Below are 25,283 nucleotides of genomic sequence, written 5' to 3' on the forward strand. Positions count from 1 at the left end.
CGACTTCCGAGACGACTAGGAAATTGGCGACGAGTGGCCCAAGACCGAGTTGAATGGAGACGAGTGCTTGGAACAACACGAGCCACCCCGGTTCTATGCTGAAGAAGAAGTAGTTGGCGATATGACAATATTCACTATGTTGGTTAGAGCGTTAAAAGCTTCCATAAAACGACAAAATTAATGTCCGGATTTTTCGTGACAACCTTCGTATAATTTTAGGTGTTTCTTTTATTTTTATTTTAAATGATTTTAGCCTCGTTTAGCTGCAATTTTCTATAAAAATTCCAAAAATTCAATTCCTACTAAATTTTGCCTGAATTTTTTCTACAATTGTCCAAAATAAGGCACCGTCTTAAACATGGTGCTGGCACTTTAAACCGTTTTGTTGAAGTTCGTGGTAGGACAATTAAGCAAAAATCAATTATTTTTCATTTTTGACGTTAAATAATAGGGTACAACAGGGTCCTATCTCCTATGTGTTTCTATGACATTATTCCAAGTTTGAAATATTTTTCTTTAAAACATCTCATCAGCACCTTTTTCTACTAGGGATAGATAATAACCAGCAAGTTATGAATTTCTACTTAACAATCATTGAAATTTTTGGCACCGTCACTTATGCGATACTTCAAAATGGAAAACTAGGTATCATTTAAAAATTCAATGTCTTTATCCCATATTTGAAAAATTATTATTTATTTAGGTTTAACGATTGCATAGAAAAGTGATTTACTGGCTATTTATTTGCAAGCAAGCGTTAGTTTTCATGTTTATTCAAATAACATGTTTCGGGGCAAATTGTGTCACAGTAGTCTGGGGCGAGGGGCATAAATGTAAAGTTAGAAAAATATTGCTTTGAATACGTTTTAAACATCTACCGTTTAATCTAGATTACCTATATGACATAAGTGTGCATTAAATAACAACGATTGAGAAAAGAACGCTTAAGCTGCTAAATAGACCAAGCGATAAAATACTTAAAACAACGTGTCGAAAATATGATTTACATGTTGCGGAAAACTGCAAAACTTGAACATGCAACTACAATGGGGTTTCACTATTTTAAATAATTTTGCTGAATCCTGCTAATTTTAACCATCCTGTTTAAGAACGTGACATTCTTTGCCCCATTGATTGACGCACTTTGCCCCGGTGTTTTTCCATTGCCAGAAAAAAGGGTCTTTTTTAAAGCTCTTGGAAAAATAGAAAAAACATTTTCTAATGCTCATTATTTCCACGGTTGTTTAGAAAATATAATAAAATGTTCACCCTTATTCTGTATTTCGAACGAATCTTTATTTCGTTCGACTTGCTTTGAACGAGATGTTTTGCCCATTTGATTTTGCTGGCGGAAATTTCGTTCGAAATACCAAGTCGTTCCAAATATGGAATAGCGGTGGTTATGTACATAGCGCATTGCGGTTAAAATACCGATATTTTAATCTAGCACAGTTTGAGCTTACGTGACACTCTTTGCCCTGTCTTACCCTACTAATAATAATAGAAGTACACTTTTTGGCTTATTCTGGCACCAGTTTTTCAAAAATCGGACCTGGAACTAGCGGGTCGTGATAGATTTTTAACCTAGTAGCCGCTTAACAATTTTATAATAAGTTTCATTTTTATTTTTTATGTTTAGGAATAGTTATTTTCAGAAAACAGATTAAATAATAGTAACGCTACAAATCTATCTAAAATTTTTCAATCAACTATTTCAGCGGATTCCAGAGGGTCGTCTATCATTTTATTCTCCTCCATCAAGTTGGGTAAAATGTCCCATATGTTATTTCTATCTAATGACTCAGCAAGTGTTCGCTTCAGTGCTAATAGTTTAGGTCTAAAAGATAAAAAAAAATCCAAATCATCCGGATTGGAAACTACAACGACTTACCTCTCCTGTTCTAAGAACCGACGTCTCTCTAATAAATACGGAAGCTGATTCAAACTGGCCTGGCCGGTCAATTCCTCCTGACCAGCAGATTGTTGTTGCTTTGTTTCTGTACCGGATTGTTGCTGTAACTGTTCAGCGGCTCTAGCTTCAGCAACTGCTACGCATTCCTGGACAGGTTTTGATTCCTTCATTAGCTTCAGAATTTCCTCGTCCAGTCGCCGGGCTTCCAGGTGCTTTTCGTGTATGCGTAGTGCAACGGCCTCTAAAAGTTTTCGCTGTTTTAGAAGCTGTTGAATCGCGAAAATTCATTCACCTACCTCTACGAGCCATAACGTTCTCCGCTCGTTGCCGCAATTGTTCGGCAACTCGGGTGCAAATCACATTCTCCGCACAAATTACTTGCATGCAGTTACTGTAGCTGGCAAGCGTAGTTTTGCTCATTATTCCGAGTAAAACACAATTTAAAAAACAGTATTATCAGAAGGTGTAAAATTAAAAAATCGACTGCACTAACGCCAAGTTTTTAAATGAAAATTATGTTTTCGTTTCGATTTTCTGTTAGCCGTTAGCTGCTCAAAATGCAGGGGGTTATTTCTGAAGGGCGTAACACGTTAAACTTTCGCGTAAAATTATAAGATCCCACAATTGGCACACAATCACAATGAATACCATACCAGCACAATAGAGCATCGAGCATAATGTTTAATCTTTCAAAGCACAACTTCGAAACATAAATTTTATCACACTCGGAACCAAGTAATAGTAAAGTTTGCTAAACGTTGCGTACGCTATAAACGAGGCAAAAATCGCAAGCAAAGATATCAGCCGCAGGGGTCGTGTGCAGGACAAAAACAAAAAACAGCCACAGGGATACCACAAGGGACCTCTGCAAATGATGCCACAAGTAAAATACGCGTTTGCATTCTATCATCCAAAGTAAAGCCATGTAAAAAGCAAACATCAGAATGAAGTTAATTTTTCAAAGGGAGTATGCGCTGTGCTACGCTGTAATGTTTGTGTCCTATTAAATATGCATCTAAAAATAAATAATCATGAACCGTTATATCGTTAAACGACGACCCCTAATGACAAAGGCCTTTTCACTGAAACTTCAGACTTGATGAGACCAGCTTTCGGGCATTTAGGCAGTAATGCCAAACTTAAATGAAAATGCTTAGAGGTTTGATTTATAGTTACTATATATATAGTTCGGCGGATAGAAAATCGGGAGCCAAATAAACGTCAAAAGCGGAGCCAAAAGCTTTTCAAAATCCAAAATGCAGGAGTAATGTTAAAAAAACTCACTTTATTTTCATAGAACTAGTCATTTTCAACACCCGCCAGTGATTATTTTTCGTAAAAACCTGCACATTTCACCATAATTTCAAATTTAATTTCATAAATCAGGGATGCCAATTCGCCTGGTTTTCTATCCGCCGAACTATATATATAGTAACTATAGTTTGATTTTCACGCACGGAATATGCTTACTATCCATAATCGAAACGTGGTAACAATCCTATAAGTATAGATACTTTAAAGGCCCCCATACACGTACGTACATGCTGGCCGAAAATGTTGGTGAATTCATGCTCGTCCAACACGCTCGCTGGTGTATGAGTGCCACGAACCAAACTGGCAGAAGAAAATGTTCGGCTCGCCGCTCGACCGGAATGACCCTGCAACATTTTGTTCATTTCCAACCCAACATATGTGTACGTGTATGGGGGCCTTAAGTACTTCTTCACATCGGTAACAATCGCCTCGATTCTATCCAGAAATTTCGCGTCGATCGAAATACAACGTTTATGCTATAACATATACGTCGATCGGGATGTTTCTGATCGAAACGTGTTCGATCGGAATTTATCCAGCTTTTTACCAGCCATACGCCTCTATTCTACATACTGATCGGAGCCGGATCCGATCAGAAATTGCGCTTCGATCGGAATACATCGTTGTAGAGAAGTAATGAGCATAGAAGAAAAATGTTATAATTACCGATCAAAAATATGTCCGATGATTATGTTAGGTATGATCCAAGATTTAGGTGTTTACGTTCGATTTGAATATTATTCGAAACACTAAGCAATATGGTACGCGCAGTTAAACGATCGGCTATTCCGAAGATCGTAAACTTGCGAGCGACAGGAACAGATAAACTACTACATCGCATTTATATGCATGTATATGTTAGATGTTACAAGTAGTTTCGATTGATAATTATAAAATAGAAAGTGTGAATGTGGGAACATGAAGAGCGTGAGAGAGCTCGCTTGTTACTAAAATAGCGCTCTTCGCTCTTGATAGAAAAGCGCTGGGAGAAGTGACTCGGGTTATAAGATTCTGCTTCTATCCGATATTCCGATATTTCGGCTGATGTAGTATAGTACAGTCATAGTTCTGACGCGTTACACAGATTAAACGGATGTCACGGCTGAACTCGACAATCGTATGCTATAACACTCGTCGATCGGTATGAAAAATAGAGGCGAATTTTCCATATTGGTATTGTACTGAGTGGTTTTAAACGTATAGAAGTTCAATTGCCACTTCTTGACCGTCAAACCGAATTTGCCAAAATCGCAAAATATCGCCTCGATTCTGCATTCTGATCGGGCTTTATCCGGTCAGAAAAGACCCGATCGACGTGTGTTATAGCATACGATGTATTCCGATCGAAGCGCAATTTCTGATCGGATCCAGCTCCGATCGGTATGTAGAATAGAGGCGATCTTTCCTTAATTATTTTACGTTTGTAAAATCTTCGTTTTGCAATAGGAACTATCGTCTCGATTCTGCATTCCGATCGGGTTTGTTCCGATCAGAATCGTCTCGATTGACGAGTGTAATAGCATACGATGTTTTCCGATCAAACAGCGAGTTTTTGGATCATCGTAAAACAATTGCGGAGTAAAAATCCTGGCATCCCTGATTTCTGCAAAACAAGAAAAATATCACAGCGGTCGCTTGTTCGCTGTCGGTCGGTCAGTTTTTTAGCGAAAAAACCTGCAAAAGTTGCAGTGTTTGCACTTGGATTATCGGAAAAGTGTTCGTTATTCTACGCTGCAGCTCGGTGAAGTGTTATTTTTCGCGAAAAAAGTGCTACGGAATAGAAATAAGCAATTTTCTCAGGTCACTACAATCGATCAGCGCTTAACCTCTTTTTCTACCCGTTGGCATCGGTGACGGTGAGCTGTCATTTGTCAGAATCGGTATCGGAAAGACCTCTTGGTTTGCCGCTGCCGCCGGTGCATTGGTGCGTGTGTGGTTTAAAAGGACTTTTGTTTTTGGTTGAATTCTTTACTGCCTACAGTATTCGCCGGGTTTGTTTGCAAACAGTTGAGTGGGTGGTGTTTGTTTTGATTTACTTGCCTCCCGAGACGTAAACGTAAATCATGGATAACGACAGTGAAAATGAAAACGATGCTGGTATGGAAAATGACGATGACGACAACGAAGGGGAGGGAGAGCTGAATTTAGCTGGATTTTTGTTCGGTAATGTAGACGAGCATGGACGGCTGGAAAACGATTTTTTGGATGAGGAAGCGAAACAGCATCTCTCATCGCTATCGAGGTTTGAACAAAACAAGCTGGCTAGTTTTTGTTTAATTCTAACATGTATTTATTCACAGGATGGGTTTGTCTTCTTTTCTCGCAGACGTCTTAACTGATGGTACTGAGAAACGGGTTGAATTGAATAGTGACAGTGACGATTCCTCGTCCAGCGATGATCATCGTCGATATGACGATGATGATGATACTTCAAATTACAAACAGAAAGCTGAAGATGCTGTGGATTATTCTGACATAAATGAGCTTGCAGAAGATTTGCCGGTAGCAATTCAACCGTCCGAAAAAGGAAAGGATGATGGAGAAGATGATTATGACGATATTGAAGCTGCAATTCCGGTTACAAAGGTTGATGTAAAAAGTGTTTCTAATGCCGAAGAAACTGACAAACATTCCGGCCAAGATGACGATGAACAAGACGACGATGAAGGTCGTGCAGGAGTTGATGATAAAGAACTGATGCCCCCACCGAGTGCACCGATTAGTGGAACTGAAGGGCGTGAGGATGGTGAGGAAACGTCTGGTTCAGAAAAACCCAAGGTCGAGCGAAAACTAGATACCCCATTAGCGGCTATGTTACCCTCCAAATATGCAAACGTTGATGTACGAGAATTGTTTCCAGATTTTCGTCCGGATAAGGTGTTGCGATTTTCACGACTTTTCGGTCCGGGTAAGGTATCAAGTTTACCCCAAATCTGGAGAAGCGTTCGACGTCGTCGCAAGAAAAAACAGCAAAAGCAGAAGCTGAAGGAGGGCTCCGATTCTACGTCGGATTCTGATGAACCTCGTCGGGCTCATGGATTTAATTTGGTGTACGCACCTATCCCGTCTCGAGATCACTGGGCTTCCGATGACGAGGATCGACTGTTAAGTCTTACTCGTGAAGAAGAGAAAGAAGAAAAACCGGAAGCCGACGCTGGAGGCGATTCGAAGCCGAAAGTTGCAGATTGGCGTTTTGGTCCTGCCCAAGTATGGTACGACATGTTGGATGTTCCCGAAACGGGCGAAAACTTCGACTACGGCTTCAAAACTACAGATCGAAAGGAAGAAGTTGAAATCAAAGGAGAACCTCTTCCCGATGACGCTTTTCTGATGGTATCTCAGTTACACTGGGAAGATGATGTGGTTTGGGATGGCAACGATATAAAGCACAAGGTGCTACAAAAGCTTAATTCCAAAATAAACGCCGCTGGATGGCTTCCGTCAAGTGGTTCTCGAACTGCAGGAGCTTTCAGTCAACCGGGTAAAAGTATGCCTTCCTCTCCGGCAGTTGGTAGTTCGAAGCTTCCCAATACAGGCCAAGGTAAAATGAGCAAAGCTCAAATGATCATTAATGCCGCTCAGAATAAGCAGAACGAAGAAAATGACGATACATGGTACAGTATATTTCCGGTTGAAAATGAGGAGCTTGTCTACAGCAAATGGGAAGATGAAGTTATCTGGGATGCAGAGGCAGTTAAAAAAGTTCCCAAACCGAAGGTTCTCACGTTGGATCCCAATGATGAGAACATAATTCTTGGCATTCCGGATGACATCGATCCGTCTAAGATCATACGAAACACTGGTCCGACTCCAAAGGTAAAAATTCCTCATCCGCACGTCAAAAAATCCAAAATTCTGCTGGGAAAAGCGGGCGTCATCAACGTTCTTGCGGAAGATACTCCTCCACCACCTCCAAAAAGTCCCGATCGCGATCCTTTCAACATTTCCAATGATGTTTTCTACATGGCAAAATCATCGGAAGCCACCCTCAAGCTCAAGGTCAGCGGTGGCAATTTGCTGCAACATTCCACACCGGTCGTCGAGCTTCGTGCTCCATTCATACCAACTCACATGGGACCGATGAAGCTACGAATGTTCCACCGACCGCCTATGAAAAAATATTCACACGGTGCACTCGCCTCGATTAATCCGCAACCGGTACTCCCGTTACTGAAAAACATCAAAAAGAAAGCAAAACAACGTGAATTGGAGCGAATCGCTTCCGGCGGTGGCGATGTATTCTTTATGCGGACGCCAGATGATCTATCTGGACGGGATGGCGAACTGATCCTTGTCGAGTTTTGTGAAGAACATCCCCCACTCATGAACCAGGTCGGAATGGCGACCAAAATCAAAAACTACTATAAAAGAAAGGCTGCCAAGGATAGCGGTCCGGCAGAGTATCGATATGGCGAAACGCACTACGCCCACACTTCCCCGTTCTTGGGTATTCTTCACCCGGGGCAATGCATTCAGGTCGTTGAAAATAACATGTACCGAGCTCCGATCTATCCGCACTCGGTTCACGAGACTGATTTTCTTGTAATCCGGACACGCAGCAATTATTACATCCGAGAAATCGACGCCTTGTTTACTGCCGGACAGGAGTGCCCGCTGTATGAAGTTCCCGGCCCTAATTCGAAAAGGGCCAACAACTTTGTGCGTGATTTTCTTCAAGTTTTCATCTATCGCTTGTTCTGGAAAAGTAAAGACAACCCGCGCAAAATTCGAATGGACGACATTAAGAAAGCCTTCCCGGCTCATTCGGAAAGTAGCATTCGGAAGCGTCTGAAGCAGTGCGCCGACTTCAAGCGTACCGGTATGGATTCCAACTTTTGGGTTATCAAACCGGAGTTTCGACTGCCATCGGAGGAGGAAATTCGAGCCATGGTCTCTCCCGAACAGTGCTGTGCTTATTTCAGCATGATTGCTGCCGAACAGCGCCTAAAGGATGCCGGTTATGGAGAGAAATTTATTTTCGCCCAGCAAGAGGACGACGATGAGGAAATGCAGCTCAAGATGGACGATGAAGTGAAGGTGGCACCGTGGAATACAACACGAGCCTACATTCAGGCGATGCGTGGCAAGTGCATCTTACAGTTGAACGGCCCAGCCGATCCGACCGGGTGTGGAGAAGGCTTTTCTTATGTGCGGATGCCCAACAAACCAACGGTGAGTTTTTCCTTTAGCTTAGTTGCGTAATCTGCATGCGTTGTAACATAGTTTAATCCAGTAACCTCCATAGCTTAATCCAGTAAGCAATCATTGACTTGTGTGAGAAATGTTTTCTTTGCTTCCATTAAAACTTCCTTAGAACCTTCTGAAACTAAAAAACACTATCGAACAATTTTTGTCATATGACAAACTAGAAAAAAGAATTGAAAATTTTTCATAAAAGTGTTTCCACCGCCGCGAAAAATTTCTTCCAGACATTTTTCCTGTATTGCGGAGAAAATTTGCTTACATCTTTGTTCATATAATATGAACAGTTCCCTGAAAATCGGTTCCCTGGATATATTATCTCCTCGAAAAGTAATGTTTTGTGTTTCAAGGACACAAATTAATAGATGGGCGTTGAAGCTAAGCACATTAGCGAAGCACGTCAGACAATTAGGTATTACTCCAAGTTGATCAAGCGCTTGTTCGAGTATTAGCTTTACAATGGTTGATTATCGTTTGTTGAGCAAACCAAACGGACAGATCATAATAAAGCAAAGCAAAGCCTTGGGTACAAACGTCTTTAAGATTTGACGCTTTATCAACAGACTTCGCAGCCAGCTGTTAGAGTGCAGGACAATTGCAGAACTAGAGCAACGATCCTACTGACTCTAGCCAAACCGCCCAGCCGAGAATCGCATATGCGACGACTGGCTCGTTAGTCCAGTATCATGCCTCGAAGTTGACTGGGCGAAATCATAACAAACGTTAATTGCCCGCCGTCGGAAGGTTACCCCTTAATCGAACAAGCGCTGTGACAGAAATCCGTAAAACTTGCGAAAATCAACTGGAGGGGGCATTCTGATAGCGGTTCGTCAGGGATTAAGAGTGACTACAATAGACAATAAGAATTGGGACTTGTAACCGTCGGCTTAGTCTCTGCCCAAGATTTGTGAGACTGTCGCGCGTGTAAAATAATTGTGAACTAAAATGTCAAGAAAGTACTTGGAACACCCTATTGCGTACATCTTTCTCCGACGGCGGACGCAGCCACGGGTCAGCGGTTTCCACCCACCCACCACCAGGGGACGGAAAAATAGAGTCAAACTTGTGTGGATTAAGAATGGCAAGTAAATGATAAACAAGAAAGAGTACGGTTCTTGGCGCGAAGAAAGATCATAGGTCGTTGGATTGGGCAAAAGCTAATCGAAGCGATTAGCTTGAAGTCAAACCGTCCGTGAAGTCTAAATCCATAGCAGTGCCCAAAGTAAAATAGAAAGACGAAAATAAGACCAAAAGTTTGATTAAATACACAAATTAAAAGGAAAACAGAAGTGACAGACAGAAATACCGAGAACTTGAAGGAGGAAAGGATAGGCGTGTATAGCAAAGCAAACAAAAGGACCCCAGAGTTTCCTGCGTTTATCTTACGGTTTCCGACGTGACCCCGAACTACACCTGAGTTGTACCGATTTTGGTCCTCACGTACGCAAAGGTCCGCCGTTGTCACCACATCCGTCAACCCCGAAGCTGAAAGAGCGTGCATGCCATCGACGCCATCGAAGTTACGTCGCATAGTCGCCATCGCGCTTAACCAAGCCATCTCGAACCTCGTGCCAAAAGTCACCGACCTGACCGCAATCGGATCCCGGTCTGCATCTCCGTCGGAAGTGAAACCTTAGAAACCAAAAGGCAGGAGTTGCCCAAGAAAAAGTCGTGAATGAAAGGGAAAGTTAAAGCAGAAGGTTTCAGGTGTTTTCTAGACAATAAGTCGCGAACGTTTGCCGTCCCTGAGACTTGGTTTAGGGGGTATCGTAAGTGCTGGGTTGTTATGACCCCGTGAGTTACAGACTGTTTGGAGCAGATTCTCGAAGATTTGGATTTCAGTTATGCTGCATGATCGGACCTTGTTGTTGTGCGTTGTGGCCAAGATGTCTCGTTGTGGCCAAGTGTCTCGCTAACGCGCAACGGTGACGGCAGAAGTAGTATCTTTGCAAGGCCTACTCAAAGGAGGAAGCGGAGGAACTCGCCCTTCTGCCGGCCGGCCAGCAGAATCTGGTCGTTACCAAAAGGCAACGATCCGTTAATACGGAGTCTCCGAATATCATCAACAAAGGTCTCACTAAAAAGAGACCACGGAGCCGCGCCTGCGCGAGTCTTTCGGCGCCAAAACCACCTGCGGGGTGCACATATAAGGAAACAGTAGAAGCTTTCAGCGTAGCCATAACTACGGCTGATTATCTTGTTTTCCTGCTCACTACGGATGAGCTCCAGACTGTCCGCACCGTTCTTCTGGATCACATAGCTGACCAGGAGACTCCAAAAATTAGGCCTAAGTTCAAGAATGGATACTTGATACTGGCTTGCTCTGATCAGAACTCGGGCAAATGGCTGGAACAATCGGCATCTACTCTCGTCCCGCAGGAAGGGACCAAATCGGTCATCTTCGCATACTTCGGGAGTTCAATCTGACACCCTTAGTAACTTCAGTCTCTGACTACAGGAAGCCAGGCCCAATACGAACGACCCATATGAGGTGATTGAAATAGATCGCTCAATGTGGAATAATGGAGGGCCAGATCTGGGGGCCTGCACAGGCTCCGGAGTATACGGACCCGGCATCAGGGAAACTATCACATTAGGAAAGTGGCCCACCGTTTTTCAAGCAGAACTATATACAATATACATCTGTGCAACAATGCGTTTGAAACGAAAGTATAGACATGCGCAAATCGGTATCTTCACGGACAGTCAAGCAGCACTACTGACACTGAACTTCGCCAAATGTGTGTCCAAATTAGTTTGGCAGTGCCGCATAGCCATTTAGGGAGTTCTCTCGTCAAAGCACAGTTTTATTACTTTGGGTGCCCGGTCATTGCGGAATCGAGGGCAATGAGTTTGCTGACAACCTAGCAAGACAAGGATCGGCTGAGCAATTTATTGGCCCTGAACCGTTTCTGGGCACCTCCATATCCACCGTGAATTGATGACATGCGGAAAACTAGAAATAGTAACCCGTTAGAATCAAACACAGGGCTGTAGACAAGCTAAACAGTTTATTTAACCTAATCCTGCAGTAGCTAAAAAACTTTTCCATTTAACTGGTAGTGAACTACGCACGTCCAGGGGGCTCTTAACAGGACGCAGTTCCGCTTTTTATCATTTAAAGAATATCGGCAAGCTATCATCCGACACCTGCCGCTTTTGTAACTCCGAACCTCATAGTTCAGCGCATCTGCTCTGCGATTACGGGGCTCTTGCATTATCAATGTACAACTTCTTCAGAAGACTTCTTACTCCATATCAAGTGTGGAGCCTAAATCCCAAAACGGTCATTGGCTTTATAATCCATGTAGTACCAAATTGGGGCACTGGATTACAACTATCCGGCTCAACTCCATCAATGGGTATGAGCGGTCCGTAAACTGAGTGCAGTAAGCGGGGCCTGCCACAAAAGGCGATCATTAAGACTGTCACAGTGGCCTTTTAACCCAATGCTCTTCTGGCATACAAAAAAAATCGCTCTTGTCAATACGCACTGCGAATCTGTCTTCACTGTGATCGAGATGGCTTCTCCAGTCTACCAGATTATGATACTGGAGTACTAAAATCTACCCGACATAATGTGGAAGTAGTTGGGATACGCAGTTTCCTGTACCCTGATCCAGCGCTTTTTGTACTCCATACCGGCGCTACCAGCATTCTCGACAGTTACAGCGCCGCCCCCTTTCAGAAATTAATGATGAGTTAATGAGTTATAACCGCTGCCTTGGCCTGTGTATCTTCTCTACACAAGATGCCGCACTGTCCAACTCAACAGCTCCACTGCCATTAGGTGAAGATGTACCACATCATCCTGCGTTAGTCATCTTTGTAGAAGACAACTACGCTAGCGATCTTGACACCGCCACCACCGCTGCTGTTTCGGACGATTTTTTCAGAGTTGGGATAATATCATTAACGATCACGACGCCGATACAGCCGCGCAAACCATCTCAAATGTTTTGTGGTATGTCATTGATAGACATATCCCGAAAAAAGTAAATCATTCCGGTCACGTGCTCCCTGGCAAACAAGTGAATGGCAAAGACTCAAATAACTTAAACGAGCCGCTCTACGAAAATTTTTCAAACATCGTGCGCTCTCATTACCGGCCGTATCAAGAATTCCTCTCCATTTTTCTCGGTCCTGGGCTACTCGTCGCCAATTCGTTGCGCGTCTCGACACACGCAAGTCGGCTTCAACCTGGTCGAGCCATCTATCACGTTGAGCCCCTCTATTCCTGGTGCCGGTGGGGTTCTTGAAGAGAACGGAATTCACTGCATAGTCGTCCGGCATCCTTGCGATGTAGTCGGCCCACAGTAGTCTCCCAAGTTTTGCCAGGTGTACGATGGTAATCTCTCCAAGCAGCCTGTAGCTCGAGATTCGTATGCCTCCACCACGTATGTCTTCCGTAAACAAAATAACTGTCTCAAGTCCGTAGAGGACTACCGGTCTGATTAACGTTTTGTACATCGTCAGCCTCCGAGTTGGCTTCGAGGTATGACGCTGGCCTAATAAGCCAATCGTCCCATGTTCGAATCTCGACTGGGAGAGGCTGTCAGAGTCAATAGAATCGTAGCAACTGGCCGTGCAATTGTCCTGCACTCTACTAACAGCTGGCTGCGAAGTCTGTCGTATAAAAGCAGAAGTTTCGATAACGGAATGTAGCACCTAGGCTTTGCTTTGTTTTACATCGTCAGTTTTGTGCGGCGGCGTATGCTCCTTGATCGAAGCGTCTTGCGAAGGGAAAAGAAGGCTTGATTTCCAGCTTGAATGCGTCGTTGGATCTCCTTGCTCGTATTATTGTCGGCGGTGATCAGCGATCCCAAATATACAAACTCAACAAGCGGGTCACTCGTATTTGTTTTTTATAATATCAACGCAGGATTTAGAGGAAAGACAGGTCGCAACCCAAAGCTTTCCTGAAGTTTGTGAACAAACAACTCAAGGATGCGGGCTGCCTATGATTTATCGCGATGAAGCTGCCTCAAATTCTACAGACATCTGCAGCGTACTCGCTGAAAAGTTTGCTAGCCCGTTTTGTCATGACAGTTTAACTAGCGACGTAGTTGACTGCGCCGTAATAAAATTCCCATCGTATCCGCTCAATTGAAGACTGTCTCGCACTCCAGCACCAGCTAGATGTCTTCGGTAATTAGTGTAAGTTAAACAAAATGGTTGTAAATCCCTCAAAGTGCTCTGTAAAATCATTCTCGCGTAAAAAGACGCTGTTTTTTTAATTACACGCTGCTATCGAGCACTATCGAGCGAGTCGATCATATCAAAGACCTTGGTGTAATCTTCGATACAGCGATACAGAGCCCTCAGTGGTCTCCAGAGGACGTTTGACAAGGTAGCATCCGTATTCGATGTCCACCTGTCGCTGCAATAAATGAATAAGAAATTCATGCGTTCATTAAGCATGCCTGCGAGCAAAATTTCCCAAAATTCTGTAACCCTTCGGTCCATTGTATACGATAATTTTGAGCTACAAGTTTGTTAGACTCGCGTCTTATTTGGAGGCCGACCTGTAGGCCGAAAAACAATATCGCATACAAACAAAGAAAGTTCTTGCTTAACAAACAAACCTGCTTCTTACTTCTTCCAGCAGCAGAACAAGGAGGAAATTGAAAACCAGCCGAAGCGAACCGTCACCGGAACGGATGCCGATCTTCGTCGTTTGTCGCTGAACAACGCTAAGGCACTGCTGCGCAAATTCCAAGTACCGGAGGAGGAAATCAAGAAACTATCGCGATGGGAGGTCATCGACGTGGTCCGTACGCTGTCGACCGAGAAGGCAAAGGCCGGTGAGGAAGGAATGGATAAATTTTCCCGTGGCAATCGGTTCTCGATCGCCGAACACCAGGAACGCTACAAGGAAGAGTGCCAGCGTATTTTCGATCTGCAAAATCGGGTACTTGCCTCGTCGGAAGTGCTCTCCACCGACGAAGGTGAGTCGACCGCTTCGGAGGAGTCTGATCTGGAAGAGTTGGGCAAAAATTTGGAGAATATGTTGGCGAACAAGAAAACGTCAACGCAACTGTCGCTGGAACGAGAGGAGCAGGAACGGCAAGAACTGCTGCGAAAGATTATGGAAGAACAGGGCAGTTCGCGGGGTGGCAAAAAGAAAGAGGAAGAACTGAAAGACTTGCAACCGTCGCCAACGTGTATGTATTTTCCGTTAGTTACCTGTGCTTAGAATAATAAAATTTAAATATTTTGTTTTAGCTAAAATTCTTAAAATCACACGAACGTTTAAAAACTCGGAGGGACGTGAGTTTACTCGTGTCGAAATAGTTCGCCGATCGCCGGTTATCGATGCGTACGTAAAAATTCGACGAACCAAGGATGAAGCATTCATTCGACAGTTTGCAACATTGGACGAAGCACAGAAGGAGGAAATGAAGCGTGAAAAGCGTCGCATTCAGGAACAGTTGCGACGAATTAAGCGCAACCAGCAGAAAATCGGTATGCTCCAACAGCAGCATCAGCACCAAAGTGTTGGCACGCCCATCAGTCTGGGTGACCGAGAAACGCCTAGCTCGAAGTCCAGCACCAATCTTTCTACGCCAAAAGAAAGTCATTCTAAGGAACATAGTCCTTCGTCACGAAAGAAAATCAAATTGAAGCCAGACTTGAAACTGAAATGCGGTGCCTGTGGCCAGGTGGGACATATGCGAACTAACAAAGCTTGTCCACTGTATACCGGAACGATTCCAACTCCGTCACTGAATGTTGCAATGACAGAAGAGCAAGAAGAGGAAATCGAGAAGGAATTAAATGCGGATGATGAAGATCTTGTCAACGTCGATGGAACAAAGGTCAAACTGAGCGGTAAACTTCTAAAACGACACGAAGATGTTAGGAGAAGAACATTGCTCTTAAAAGTACCAAAAGACGCAGTAAGCAAAAAGCGGAGACGAGTTGGAGGTGATTCAAACTGTGATTATCTGAAGCGACACAATAAGACAGCAAATCGACGAAGAACGGACCCGGTCGTGTTGCTTTCTTCGATTCTAGAGCAGATTCTGAACGAGATGCGCGATATGCCGGATGTAACCCCGTTTATGTTCCCAGTGAATGCCAAACAGGTAGCCGATTATCACAAAATCATTCAACGTCCAATGGATCTCCAAACAATTCGAGAACGTATTCGACAGAAAAAATACCAAACCAGGGAGGAATTTATCACGGACGTCAATCAGATTGTAGAGAATTCTTCACTATACAACGGAGCTAAGAGTTCGCTAACGATGGCCGCTCAACGTATGCTGCAGAAATGTAAAGATCGCATGCAAGAAAAAGAAGAACGACTAGCTCGGTTGGAGAAAAGTATCAACCCGCTGCTGGACGATGACGACCAAGTGGCCCTCTCGTATATGCTTGGTGAGTACGTGAATGGTCCACTGAAAGCGATGCCGGAGAGTTGGCCGTTCCTGAAACCGGTCAACAAAAGGTTGGTCAAGGATTACTACACCATCATCAGGAAACCGATGGATTTGGAGAAGGTTTCCAAAAAGGTTGCGACTCATAAATATCATTCGCGCGGCGATCTTTTGCAGGATATTAAACTGATTGCCGACAACTGCGAGACGTACAACGGGGTTGATGCGAACTTCACCAAGCAAGCCCGCCATATGGTCGAGGTCGTACGGCAAGCACTGGAAGCGGTAAACTTGGATGCAATATATTACGTAGGTAGAAGAGAATTAATTCACGGTGTTGTTTTGCAGATGGACAACATGACTCAGCTGGAGAAAAACATTGCCTTGGTGCAGGAACGTGCGCGAAACGAAGCTGATATGGACTGGGAAGATGATGAGCGGGAAAAAGTAAAAAACGGGTGACTCCTAATGATTTGAAGTGTGTAAATATTTGGTTTTTGTTTTAGTACTTCCAAGGATCTCGCGACACATCTCCAGACTTTGGCGAAGGAGACATCAGCAATCTGGAGCGACCGTCATCGTCGGCGTCAATGGCGTCCAGCCGGCCTGGACCTAGTGGTTTGATGAAACCACGTCATCTAGACACCAAGAAGGCAAGAGGTCGACCGAAGAAAATGCCGCTCGATGAAGGTACGTGCGCTTGTTCTTGCTCGGTGTTTGCTTTTAGTTTAGTTTGGGTTTGCTGCATCATTTCCTTGACATGCACGCTTGCACGGCTTACTAACACTGTACATGTTTTGGAATGCATCATTCTCAGCTTAATCATAACCTTCTTTATTTTCCTGATAGTGAAATGAATAAGGTTTTCCTGTAAGATGCAAGTCTAACAAACAATCTTAGTCAATATCTCTAGCCTCAAATTTTTTAGTTTATCAATTTTTCAACTTTCACATTAAGCATTTACTCTTCCCAAAGCAAAGCATGGTTTAAGCATGTTTGTTTAAAATTAAGCGTAGAATATCGTACAAAACTTTCGAAACAAATGTTAATAACCAACAAAAATTGACCTTCATTGGACAAGTTACAGTTCTGTTTCTCGGATAAAAAGGACGTGTCAATTGTGGCACTAAAGTTACATTCTTAACTACAATTGATTATTTTCTCAGTAATTGACATTAACTCAGAGGAATGAAAAACGTCGTTAATCTTCGCAGATTTTCTTAAACTGGATATTCTGCTTTTACAGTCTCAATAATTTCAAAACAATGGTTTGTTGTAAAACTGACGTATTGACCGTTAGGTTAGGCCTTTTTCAAAGGAAATCTAAGGGATACAGAAAAAAGTTTGAGCCATTATGAGACTGCAAAAGCTGAATATCCAACCTAAGTACCATCCACCGTGGAAACTGGTATGGTAGTTGGAAACAATATCCTGCCCATCGTTCCTGCCATTTTCTATACTTACCTACTTACTTCTACCAGCAGAGAGCCGTGGTGGCTCTTGTCGTATCAGGAATTCCTCTCCACTGTCCTCGGTCCTCGGCTACTTGTTGCCAATTCGATGAACGTCTTGACAAACGCAAGTCGGCTTAAACCTAGTTGAGTCATCTAGCACGTTGGGCCCCTCTATTCCTGATGCCGGTGGGGTTCTTGAAGAGAACGGATTTCACTGCATAGTCGTCCGGCATCCTGCGACGTGGCCAGCCCACCGTAGTCACCCAATTTTCACCAGATATACGAAGGAAATCTGTCCCAAGTAGTGTCTACAATTCGTGGTTTATACGCCTACGAGACTCGCCGCTATCCGTTTGTACTCCGCCGAAAATAGTTTCATTTATTTCGTTTTTTAATTCAACATCAACAGATTATAGTTTTCGAATGGTGGTTTCTTATACTATTAATAATCACACAGTCAAAAAAAATTCTTAAACGTCGTCGATAGAGAAAAACACAGAGAGGTTTCGGCGGATAGTTTCACGTGACAGATTAAAATCAAAGACAGCAGCAACTCTATTGAAGACTAGCTGTACTCCGGTCATAGCACTGTTTTGTAGTTGGTGTGTTGAAATGGTATTCGCAGCATTGCGTCATTCCGCAGTGCCCTGGAGCGTACGTTCAGAAGAATCGTTTGCAAAATAGCAGGACAATCGATTCTTCCCTGTAACATATCAGCAGCAAACAAGGCTATTGCGACATTCCTTCCTGAAGTGTCACCAAATGGATCAATCGTCATCGTCTCTCGTAACTCGGCAATCGGAACGGATCTCGCCAAGGTAGATGACAGAGCGCAAAACGTAAAAAGCGGCGTTGAATCGACTCAAACCTGGCCATTTCGTTTAGATAATACGGATGCCAGACAATGGAACCGTATTCGAGAGTATAATGAGCGAGCAGTATAATGCATTGAGATAATACACGTTGGTGAAGCCTTTAGCGATGTGGAAGATGAATCCTAGAGTTCTGGATGCTTTGTCCACAATGAGGAAATTCGTTGTCTAAACGATAACTGATTGTCCAAGTTAACGCTGAGATTCTTCACTTGGTCGACACCTAGGATTTCAGTACCATCGAGCTTGTATTTGACAATCACAGGTTGGCGGATTCGGGCGAAAGAAATAATGGAGCATTTTTCAGGATTGACGAGCATGCAGTTCAAATTACACCAATTCATAAAGGTGTTAAGCTCACGTTGCATCGGTTTGCATCGACCTTCGAGCGAATCTTCAAGTAAACCTTCAGATCATCGGCGTAGAATAAACGAGGGTCTTTAAGAACGTGGTTGACATCATTGAAGTACAGCAGGAAGATTACCGGTCCCAAATGACTGCCTTGTGGGATTCCAGACGAGGCCGAAACGCATTAGATTGAAAACCTTCAACCATCACAATCAGTTTACTACCTGTGAGATAGGAATCACCCCAACGCAGCACACTTCCGCCGATACCGAGTCTTTCCAATTTGGCAATTGCAATAGCAAAACTGATTCTGTCGAACGCCACAGATAAATCAGTATCCAGCTTTTTGCGAGCCATAATGGCGGACGTGTTCGTAATATTTCAACAGCATTTTTGACAATTCCCTAATACATCGCAAGTTTTCTTTCCGTACATTCCTTTAGTTCTACCGTGAACGCGCGGAAAGAAAACGTGCGATGTATTAGGGAAATGTCAAAAATGCTGTTCAAATATTACGAACACGTCCGCCATTATGGCTCGTAAAAAGCTGGATAGACGTTAGTTTGAGCACGATCCGCTAAGCTTTCCGCAATGTATGAAGTGAGACACAGGAGATTTGTAGTGGTTGATCTACTTGCGATGAATCCATGTTGATCATCACTTAGGTATGGTTTGCAGTGGGACAACAGCGGAGTCATGATTACAAGCTCGAATAACTTCGAAGTGGCACACAATGATGAGATTCCACGGTAGTTACTGATGTCTTTCCGAATATCTTTTTTATGAACAGGAAACATATGGGCAGTTTTCCATACGGACAGAAATACCCCGCTTGAGACGGACAGGCTGAACACCAGCCGAAGGGGGATAAGTAGGTGAGCGATGTGTTTCTTCAAAAACTCAGACAGGATACCATCTGAGCCGGCTTTAGTCCAGGTTTTTAACGTTGAGGCGATTCCAGAGAACACTGTTTCGACGATGTTGAGAGTACCCAGCGTTTTTCCAGTCATTAGCGGAACATTGTTAGCAGCCTGAGTAACTTGGTCGTCTGGGATCACTTCATCACAAAACGCTCGCCCGAATTTATCAGCAAATAGTTGACTGTTATACTGAGGATCCGAAGCAACCTCACCATTCAGGGTCAAGGTTGAAGGAAGGCCCGCTTCTTTACGCCGATCTCTTGCATACTCCCAAAAAGTTTCCGGTTTCACCTTCAAATCACGCTGTCTCTGCAGGTGTCGTCTAAAGCATTTTCGACTGGTTCTCTTTTATACAGCGTTTAATCCTATGTAAAGCTCACGCAGTGAAAGGGAGCGAAGTTCGCAATACCTTTCCTTCGAATACGGCAAGTGACAGGTGTTAGACAAAATCATCGAGATTGGCAAATTTTTGACAAAATTCAAATGGTCATAGCTTCTACAAAATAAGACATTTCTAGATGAAACCAATTTTGTCTCAAAACTAGACATCATTTCCAGTTTATTGGAGGAAAGTAAACGGAAATCCGGCGAGAAACAACTAAGTTACGTCCATTTTCGTGAAATCAGTACCAGTAACATCTATTGCTCCGGCCCTTTTAGGACATGATTTAAAACATATCAATAACACATCACTTGCTCCAGGGACGCTTTGCGCAGCCGCGTTGGCTTGTCTGCTATAGCTGTTCGCGCTCAAATGTATCGCATGCGGCCCTGAAATCCACGAAAATATGATGCGTGAGCACGTATACTCCTGACATTTCCGGAGGATTTGTCGGAGAGTAAAACTTTGATCCGTAGTAGCGTGGACCTTCATAAAATCCAGCTGGCCTACGAATTCTCTTGCTATTGGAGATAGACGTTGTAACAAAATCTAGGAGAGCAGCTTGTAGGCGGCGTTGACCAGAGTAATGCCGCGGCTATTACAGCAATCTAGCCGTTCGCCCTTTTTATAGATGGAACAGACCACGCCTTCCATCCATTTCCCCGGTAGTTTCTCCTACTCCCAGGTTCTTGAAAGTATTCAGTGAAGTGCCGTTGCTAGTATTTCTTTGCAGTTTTTGTAGATTTTTGGCGGGAGTCGGTCCTTTCCGGCGGTTCTATTATTCTTTAGCTGACCGATTTCTTGCTAGATCGCTTCGAAATCGGGAGCCGGCAAGCTGCTATCATTTGTAAGCACCAGTAGGTTGGCTTGTGTTGCATCACCATCTGTTATTGTTCTCTTACTTCAGTGTGTGTCTCTCACGAGGGTAGTTCACTTTCTCATATAATTCATAGAACGCATCTCGATAGCTCGGAACCGTTGTTCTAGCTCTTCACGGTATCTGTCCTCCTTCTGGCGATTTTTCCTCCTGAGGATCGTGGTCAACTCATTCCGCGCTAGTTTATACTTGCCCAAATTCTCTCTCACGGCAATGTTTAGATAGTTTTTCCGAGCGCTTTTTTCCTCACTATCGCTTATTGGTATGCCCTGTAAAACCAGTCATTTCGTGCGCTCGACGTTACCTCACCTAGCACCGCGGTTGCAGCCCCATTGATGGCCACGCATATCCTACCCCATCGGTCTATGAGGGTCGAAGCATCTAGCTCCATAGAGGAAGGCAGAACTTCATCCAGTACGCGCACGTATTTTTTGGCAACTCGCGCATTGTCTAATCACGGAGGAGGGCGGCTTTGTAACGAGGTATAAACCGTCGATAGTTTTGAGCGCACATGTTTTGCTACTAGGTAATGGTCCGAGTCGATATCTGCACTCCGTAGGGAGCGTACGCTGATGATGTTCAAGAAAAACCTCGATAAGAATATGGTTGATTTGGTTCTTCAATGTTCGTTGATCAGGGGATGTCCAGGTGGGTTTGTGAATATCTTTGAGGGAAGAGAAAATGCTTCTGACCACCAGGTTTCGGCTACACATCCTCTCGTGGATCGCCTGTAGTCCATTACGCGTTCCTGCATTTTGTCCCTTACTACAAGCCCGATCCCACCTCGTTGGTCGTTCTACAGCTCTGCTAAAATTGGGCTTTGTCACCAGGGACCCTCCACACGCTCTAGCCTTTACGCCAGATGTCATGCAGAGCTAGCATGCCGAATTTTTGGGGTTCTAACTGATCGAGCAGACATCTTATAGTGTCGAGACAACACTGTGCTTCCATCTCTGTCGATGTACGATTTTAGTTTCCATCGGGGTTGAGTACCCAATCTCCGCTAAGTTTGCTCGTATTCCCACTACTATATGCTGGAGGAACATGGCGAGTGCCTGAAACACGATGTGAAAATCGTTTTATTGGAGGTGTAAATGCACAGTTTGGAAAGGTGAAAATCTTCCGCCCAACCATAATAAAATACATTCTTCATGCGTCAAGAATGACCTAAAGTTGATGAACTTTTCCGCGGCCAGGGGGATGGCGATCTATACCTATCTACAGTAAGTGCTACCTGGATACCTAGATATCTGGAAACAACTTGTCCCAGATCGACCATGTCAGGTCTTTTCACAAGCCTCAAACGAATCAATGTTTGAGTTTTACCACTACAAAACGAACTATCGACTCAACTGTACAAACTTTCGAGGCATTAGTTTGCTCAAATCCAATTCCATAGCCGAATCTTTTGTCCGCGTATACCAAACTGGTAGTCGACCAGCTTGACTTTAGATCAGATACAGGAGTACAGCCTGCAATCAGTCCCATTATCGGTTTGTGGATTTTAAAACAGTGTACGGTACAGTCAAACGAGATTTTCGATTGATGCTGAAAAGATTGAAATCATGCATTCAAGGCTCAGACAGCATGTGAGACCTCAGACCTAAAGAGACCTTGGTTCCCAGTGATGTTGGTGCTGAAGTGGATTTTTGATACGCCTGTGTATCGTGACAACGATGTAAGTCATACACGAGTTTCAGCTGTGAATATTTAGCAGCCAAGCAATTTTTAGCACAGAACTTGAAAGTTATTGTCGATTCTGGCGTTCCGTATACGCACGATTAAGTGGCGTTCGAGGAAACTGGAAAACGACTGCCCGATACTGACGATACTATACTGTATACTTTAATAGCGAATCTAAATATCTCTGGTGTGCTTTGCGCACTTAAAACGTGTATGATAAAATTACTTTTTCGGTGTAAATCTTATGGGAGAAGTAAAGCAATTTCTTTTAGTCATACGGGCCATTGTCGTAGTATCGCACCTGTATTCATTGCATCTTTAACTAAATGCCACCTATCACAACGCACTTGTTTTGATACTAATCGCTATAATGAAACTAATATTACACGATTACGTATATCTTAGACATAGAGGACCATAATTTGTTATTTCAAATTCAAATATCTAATCAGTGCATTGCCATAAATTATACCGAATTAATTATGTAAATCACGTGAAACACTGTATCTGGACAAATCGAATCAAAAGTAAGAGTTTGGCAGTTTCTATCAAATTTTCAAAACCTTTGTGTGCTATCGGGTGCATCCAAAAATTCACAGCATTCCAAAAAAAAAAAATCGTTTGTCTCCCACGCATCCTGGTACTCAAATAACAACCCATACGGCTTGACTTTGCAGTCTCTCTGCGTGTTACCTTTACTCAAACTAAATCGCTACGTGTTCAATCACTCTCCACTCCATCGAAGCTCAAATCAGGCAGGTTGCTCGTGTGTCACTATTAACCAGAGTACCTACTACTATCAGCCAGCCAGAATCAAATGCAACCTCCTCAAAATATCAATTCGTCTCTGCACATAGAGTTCCCGGGTATGGCGATGTCCAGCATGATGAACATGATGCTACTCAAGCGGTCCCGCGGTCGACCACGGAAGGAAGGTTTCGGGGTGTACGGTTTGGACGACGAACCACTCCGGTTGGGTCCTCTTTCACAACGCGCAATCGGGCCCAGTGGCTCGGTTATAGGATTATCCGAAGGTGGTGTGGCAGGATTCGGAGGTATCCCACCGAACGCATCCGCACCTCTATTGGCAAGCGATCCTTCCGCTTCTGCCTTCGAGATGAACTGGATGGTCAATACGGGAACCTCGGTTTACGGGAGCAACCTAGTTACCCCATCAACTGATACTAACCGACCGGTCTTATTCGAGGAGAAATTCGGGCCTCAGCCGATCCCTACTAGTGGTGGTGGTTTTCTGGGACACTCAAGGGGTTTCGGGCGAATGAAGCGAGGTAAGTGTAGTTACGCGTTATAGTGTAATTATGTTAACTACTAGTCGTCAGTTCGTGATGTAGATATAGCATGATACCACATAGTAGTAGCTACTGTAGATCGCTTGGAAATGGTTCCCTTGTCGCGCATTTTAAATGATTGTTGCTTGCTGGTACATGTATAGAAAAGAAGCTTATCAATATCACTTGTTTTCTAGAAGGCGGTGGTCAGTATTCCACAGATGATGAAGAATTTGAAGAGGTCACCATGAGCGATCAAGAAGGCGTTTCGGTTACCCTGGATCAATCCAATGCTCCATCTAGCTCATCAATTATGCCTCCACAAGAGGAAGGCGACAGTCAGCAGGCTGCTGAAGCCATGGTTCAACTCAGTGGTACCCAATATTTCACCCAGACTGCCGATGAATCTGTTGAAATCGATCCCAACTATGATCCGAGCGACTTTCTTGGAATGTCCAATCGACAACTTGGTGGTGATAATTTGCAGGGCGGTCAGATGGAGCAGGTCGATGCTAGCCAGATTGAATATCAGCAGCAGCCTCAACAGGGCGAAATCAGTGCATTTGATCCTAGCTTCCAGCAGTTCCAACAACAGCCACAGTTCACTATACAGCAAATAATGACCGAAGAAGGTAAACAGCAGCAAATGGAAATGCCCCAGCAGGATCAACTACCGACTTTACCTTCACTGCATAAAGACCTTGCCATTTCGGACAGCGACGACGAACAGAACAATTTACAAATGGATATCTTTAATAACGCTAATGAAAACGACGATAACGATGATGGAGGGGACTTGTGGTTTTAATTCTTCAGATAAATACAAATGAAATGTTAGGAATAAATATCAATATATCAGAGGATTGAATCCAAGAATAATTTATTCGACCTTTTATCCATATTTATGCCCCCTCTACAGCAGTTTTAGATGGCCGGTGATCATATCGATTACTTCTTTCGGAGCTGGTCCAATGGCTAGGACGGTTTTCGTGTTCGGTTCAATCTGTGTCCGACCTGCATCTCGAATCATGCAACAGTTAAGATTATTAGCTTTTGCCGTGCGGTACACTTCCATAAGCTGCTGCTCGGTTTCCACCTTAACGGCTATTTTGGCCTGACCACCGTTCTGCCATTTGCGCAGGATCGAGGGTGTCTTCTTGAGAGCTCCCTCATAAGCACCCACCGCAGCATGACCACATTGTGCAGCAATCTTACCTTTGCCCATTTTAAGATCATTCCGCACAATCAGAATCATTTTGAACTCGCCACCGAAGTCTGAGAAAACCTATACCAATAGAATCACGAATTTATAGGCAAATACATCACACAATTGTTAGTTTGATAAATACATTTTCCGATTCCTTCCTGGAAGATGAGGAGGTTTGAGTTTTTCCTGCACCGGGTCTTTTAGCTGTTCCAAGTTTATAACCGAACGCGAATGTGGCGAGAAGTGCTACAGCACTTACAACGTATGAAGCATCGATCATTATTTTATCTTGAAAAATACAATAATTGTAGTAATTATCACTATAATTTTGAGCAGAACACACCAAACTTGCGTGTCGAAAAACCGCTTCAAGAAAAACGAGTAAAACCGATCATAACCTCTCCGGTAAACAAAGCATCATAGTAATTTTTTATGCTCGCT

At 43.6% G+C, this 25,283-nt stretch overlaps 3 protein-coding genes across 6 annotated transcripts; 1 reads left to right on the plus strand and 2 right to left on the minus strand.

Moving 5' to 3' along the window:
- Positions 1-1,681: 1,681 nt before the first annotated feature.
- Positions 1,682-2,417, minus strand: LOC128732767 (uncharacterized). Its single transcript, XM_053826133.1, has 3 exons — positions 2,209-2,417; positions 1,892-2,153; positions 1,682-1,837 (listed from the first exon to the last, which is right to left on the minus strand). Exons 1-3 carry the CDS (start codon positions 2,330-2,332, stop codon positions 1,702-1,704), a joined length of 522 nt encoding a protein of 173 aa, XP_053682108.1. The 5' UTR covers positions 2,333-2,417; the 3' UTR covers positions 1,682-1,701.
- A 2,462-nt stretch (positions 2,418-4,879) lies between these two features.
- On the plus strand, positions 4,880-24,540 carry LOC128743622 (transcription initiation factor TFIID subunit 1). Of its 4 annotated transcripts, none has more exons than XM_053840271.1 (8): positions 4,880-5,468; positions 5,527-8,398; positions 14,034-14,592; positions 14,654-16,095; positions 16,159-16,257; positions 16,317-16,500; positions 23,204-23,635; positions 23,833-24,540. In XM_053840271.1, exons 1-8 carry the CDS (start codon positions 5,290-5,292, stop codon positions 24,441-24,443), a joined length of 6,378 nt encoding a protein of 2,125 aa, XP_053696246.1. In that variant the 5' UTR covers positions 4,880-5,289; the 3' UTR covers positions 24,444-24,540. The 4 variants fall into 4 exon arrangements, with proteins under 4 accessions (XP_053696246.1, XP_053696403.1, XP_053696319.1 ...); XM_053840428.1 differs by having other exon boundaries at positions 23,836-24,540; XM_053840344.1 differs by having other exon boundaries at positions 14,037-14,592.
- LOC128743890 (probable peptidyl-tRNA hydrolase 2) lies at positions 24,431-25,245 on the minus strand. The gene is made up of 3 exons (XM_053840616.1): positions 25,186-25,245; positions 24,985-25,130; positions 24,431-24,920 (listed from the first exon to the last, which is right to left on the minus strand). The coding sequence occupies exons 2-3, from the start codon at positions 25,120-25,122 to the stop codon at positions 24,549-24,551; spliced, it is 510 nt and encodes a 169-aa protein (XP_053696591.1). The 5' UTR covers positions 25,123-25,130; positions 25,186-25,245; the 3' UTR covers positions 24,431-24,548.
- Between the last annotated feature and the right edge of the window lie 38 nt (positions 25,246-25,283).

The sequence above is a fragment of the Sabethes cyaneus genome, chromosome 1 (assembly GCF_943734655.1).
Source record: "Sabethes cyaneus chromosome 1, idSabCyanKW18_F2, whole genome shotgun sequence".
NCBI lineage: Eukaryota > Metazoa > Arthropoda > Insecta > Diptera > Culicidae > Sabethes > Sabethes cyaneus.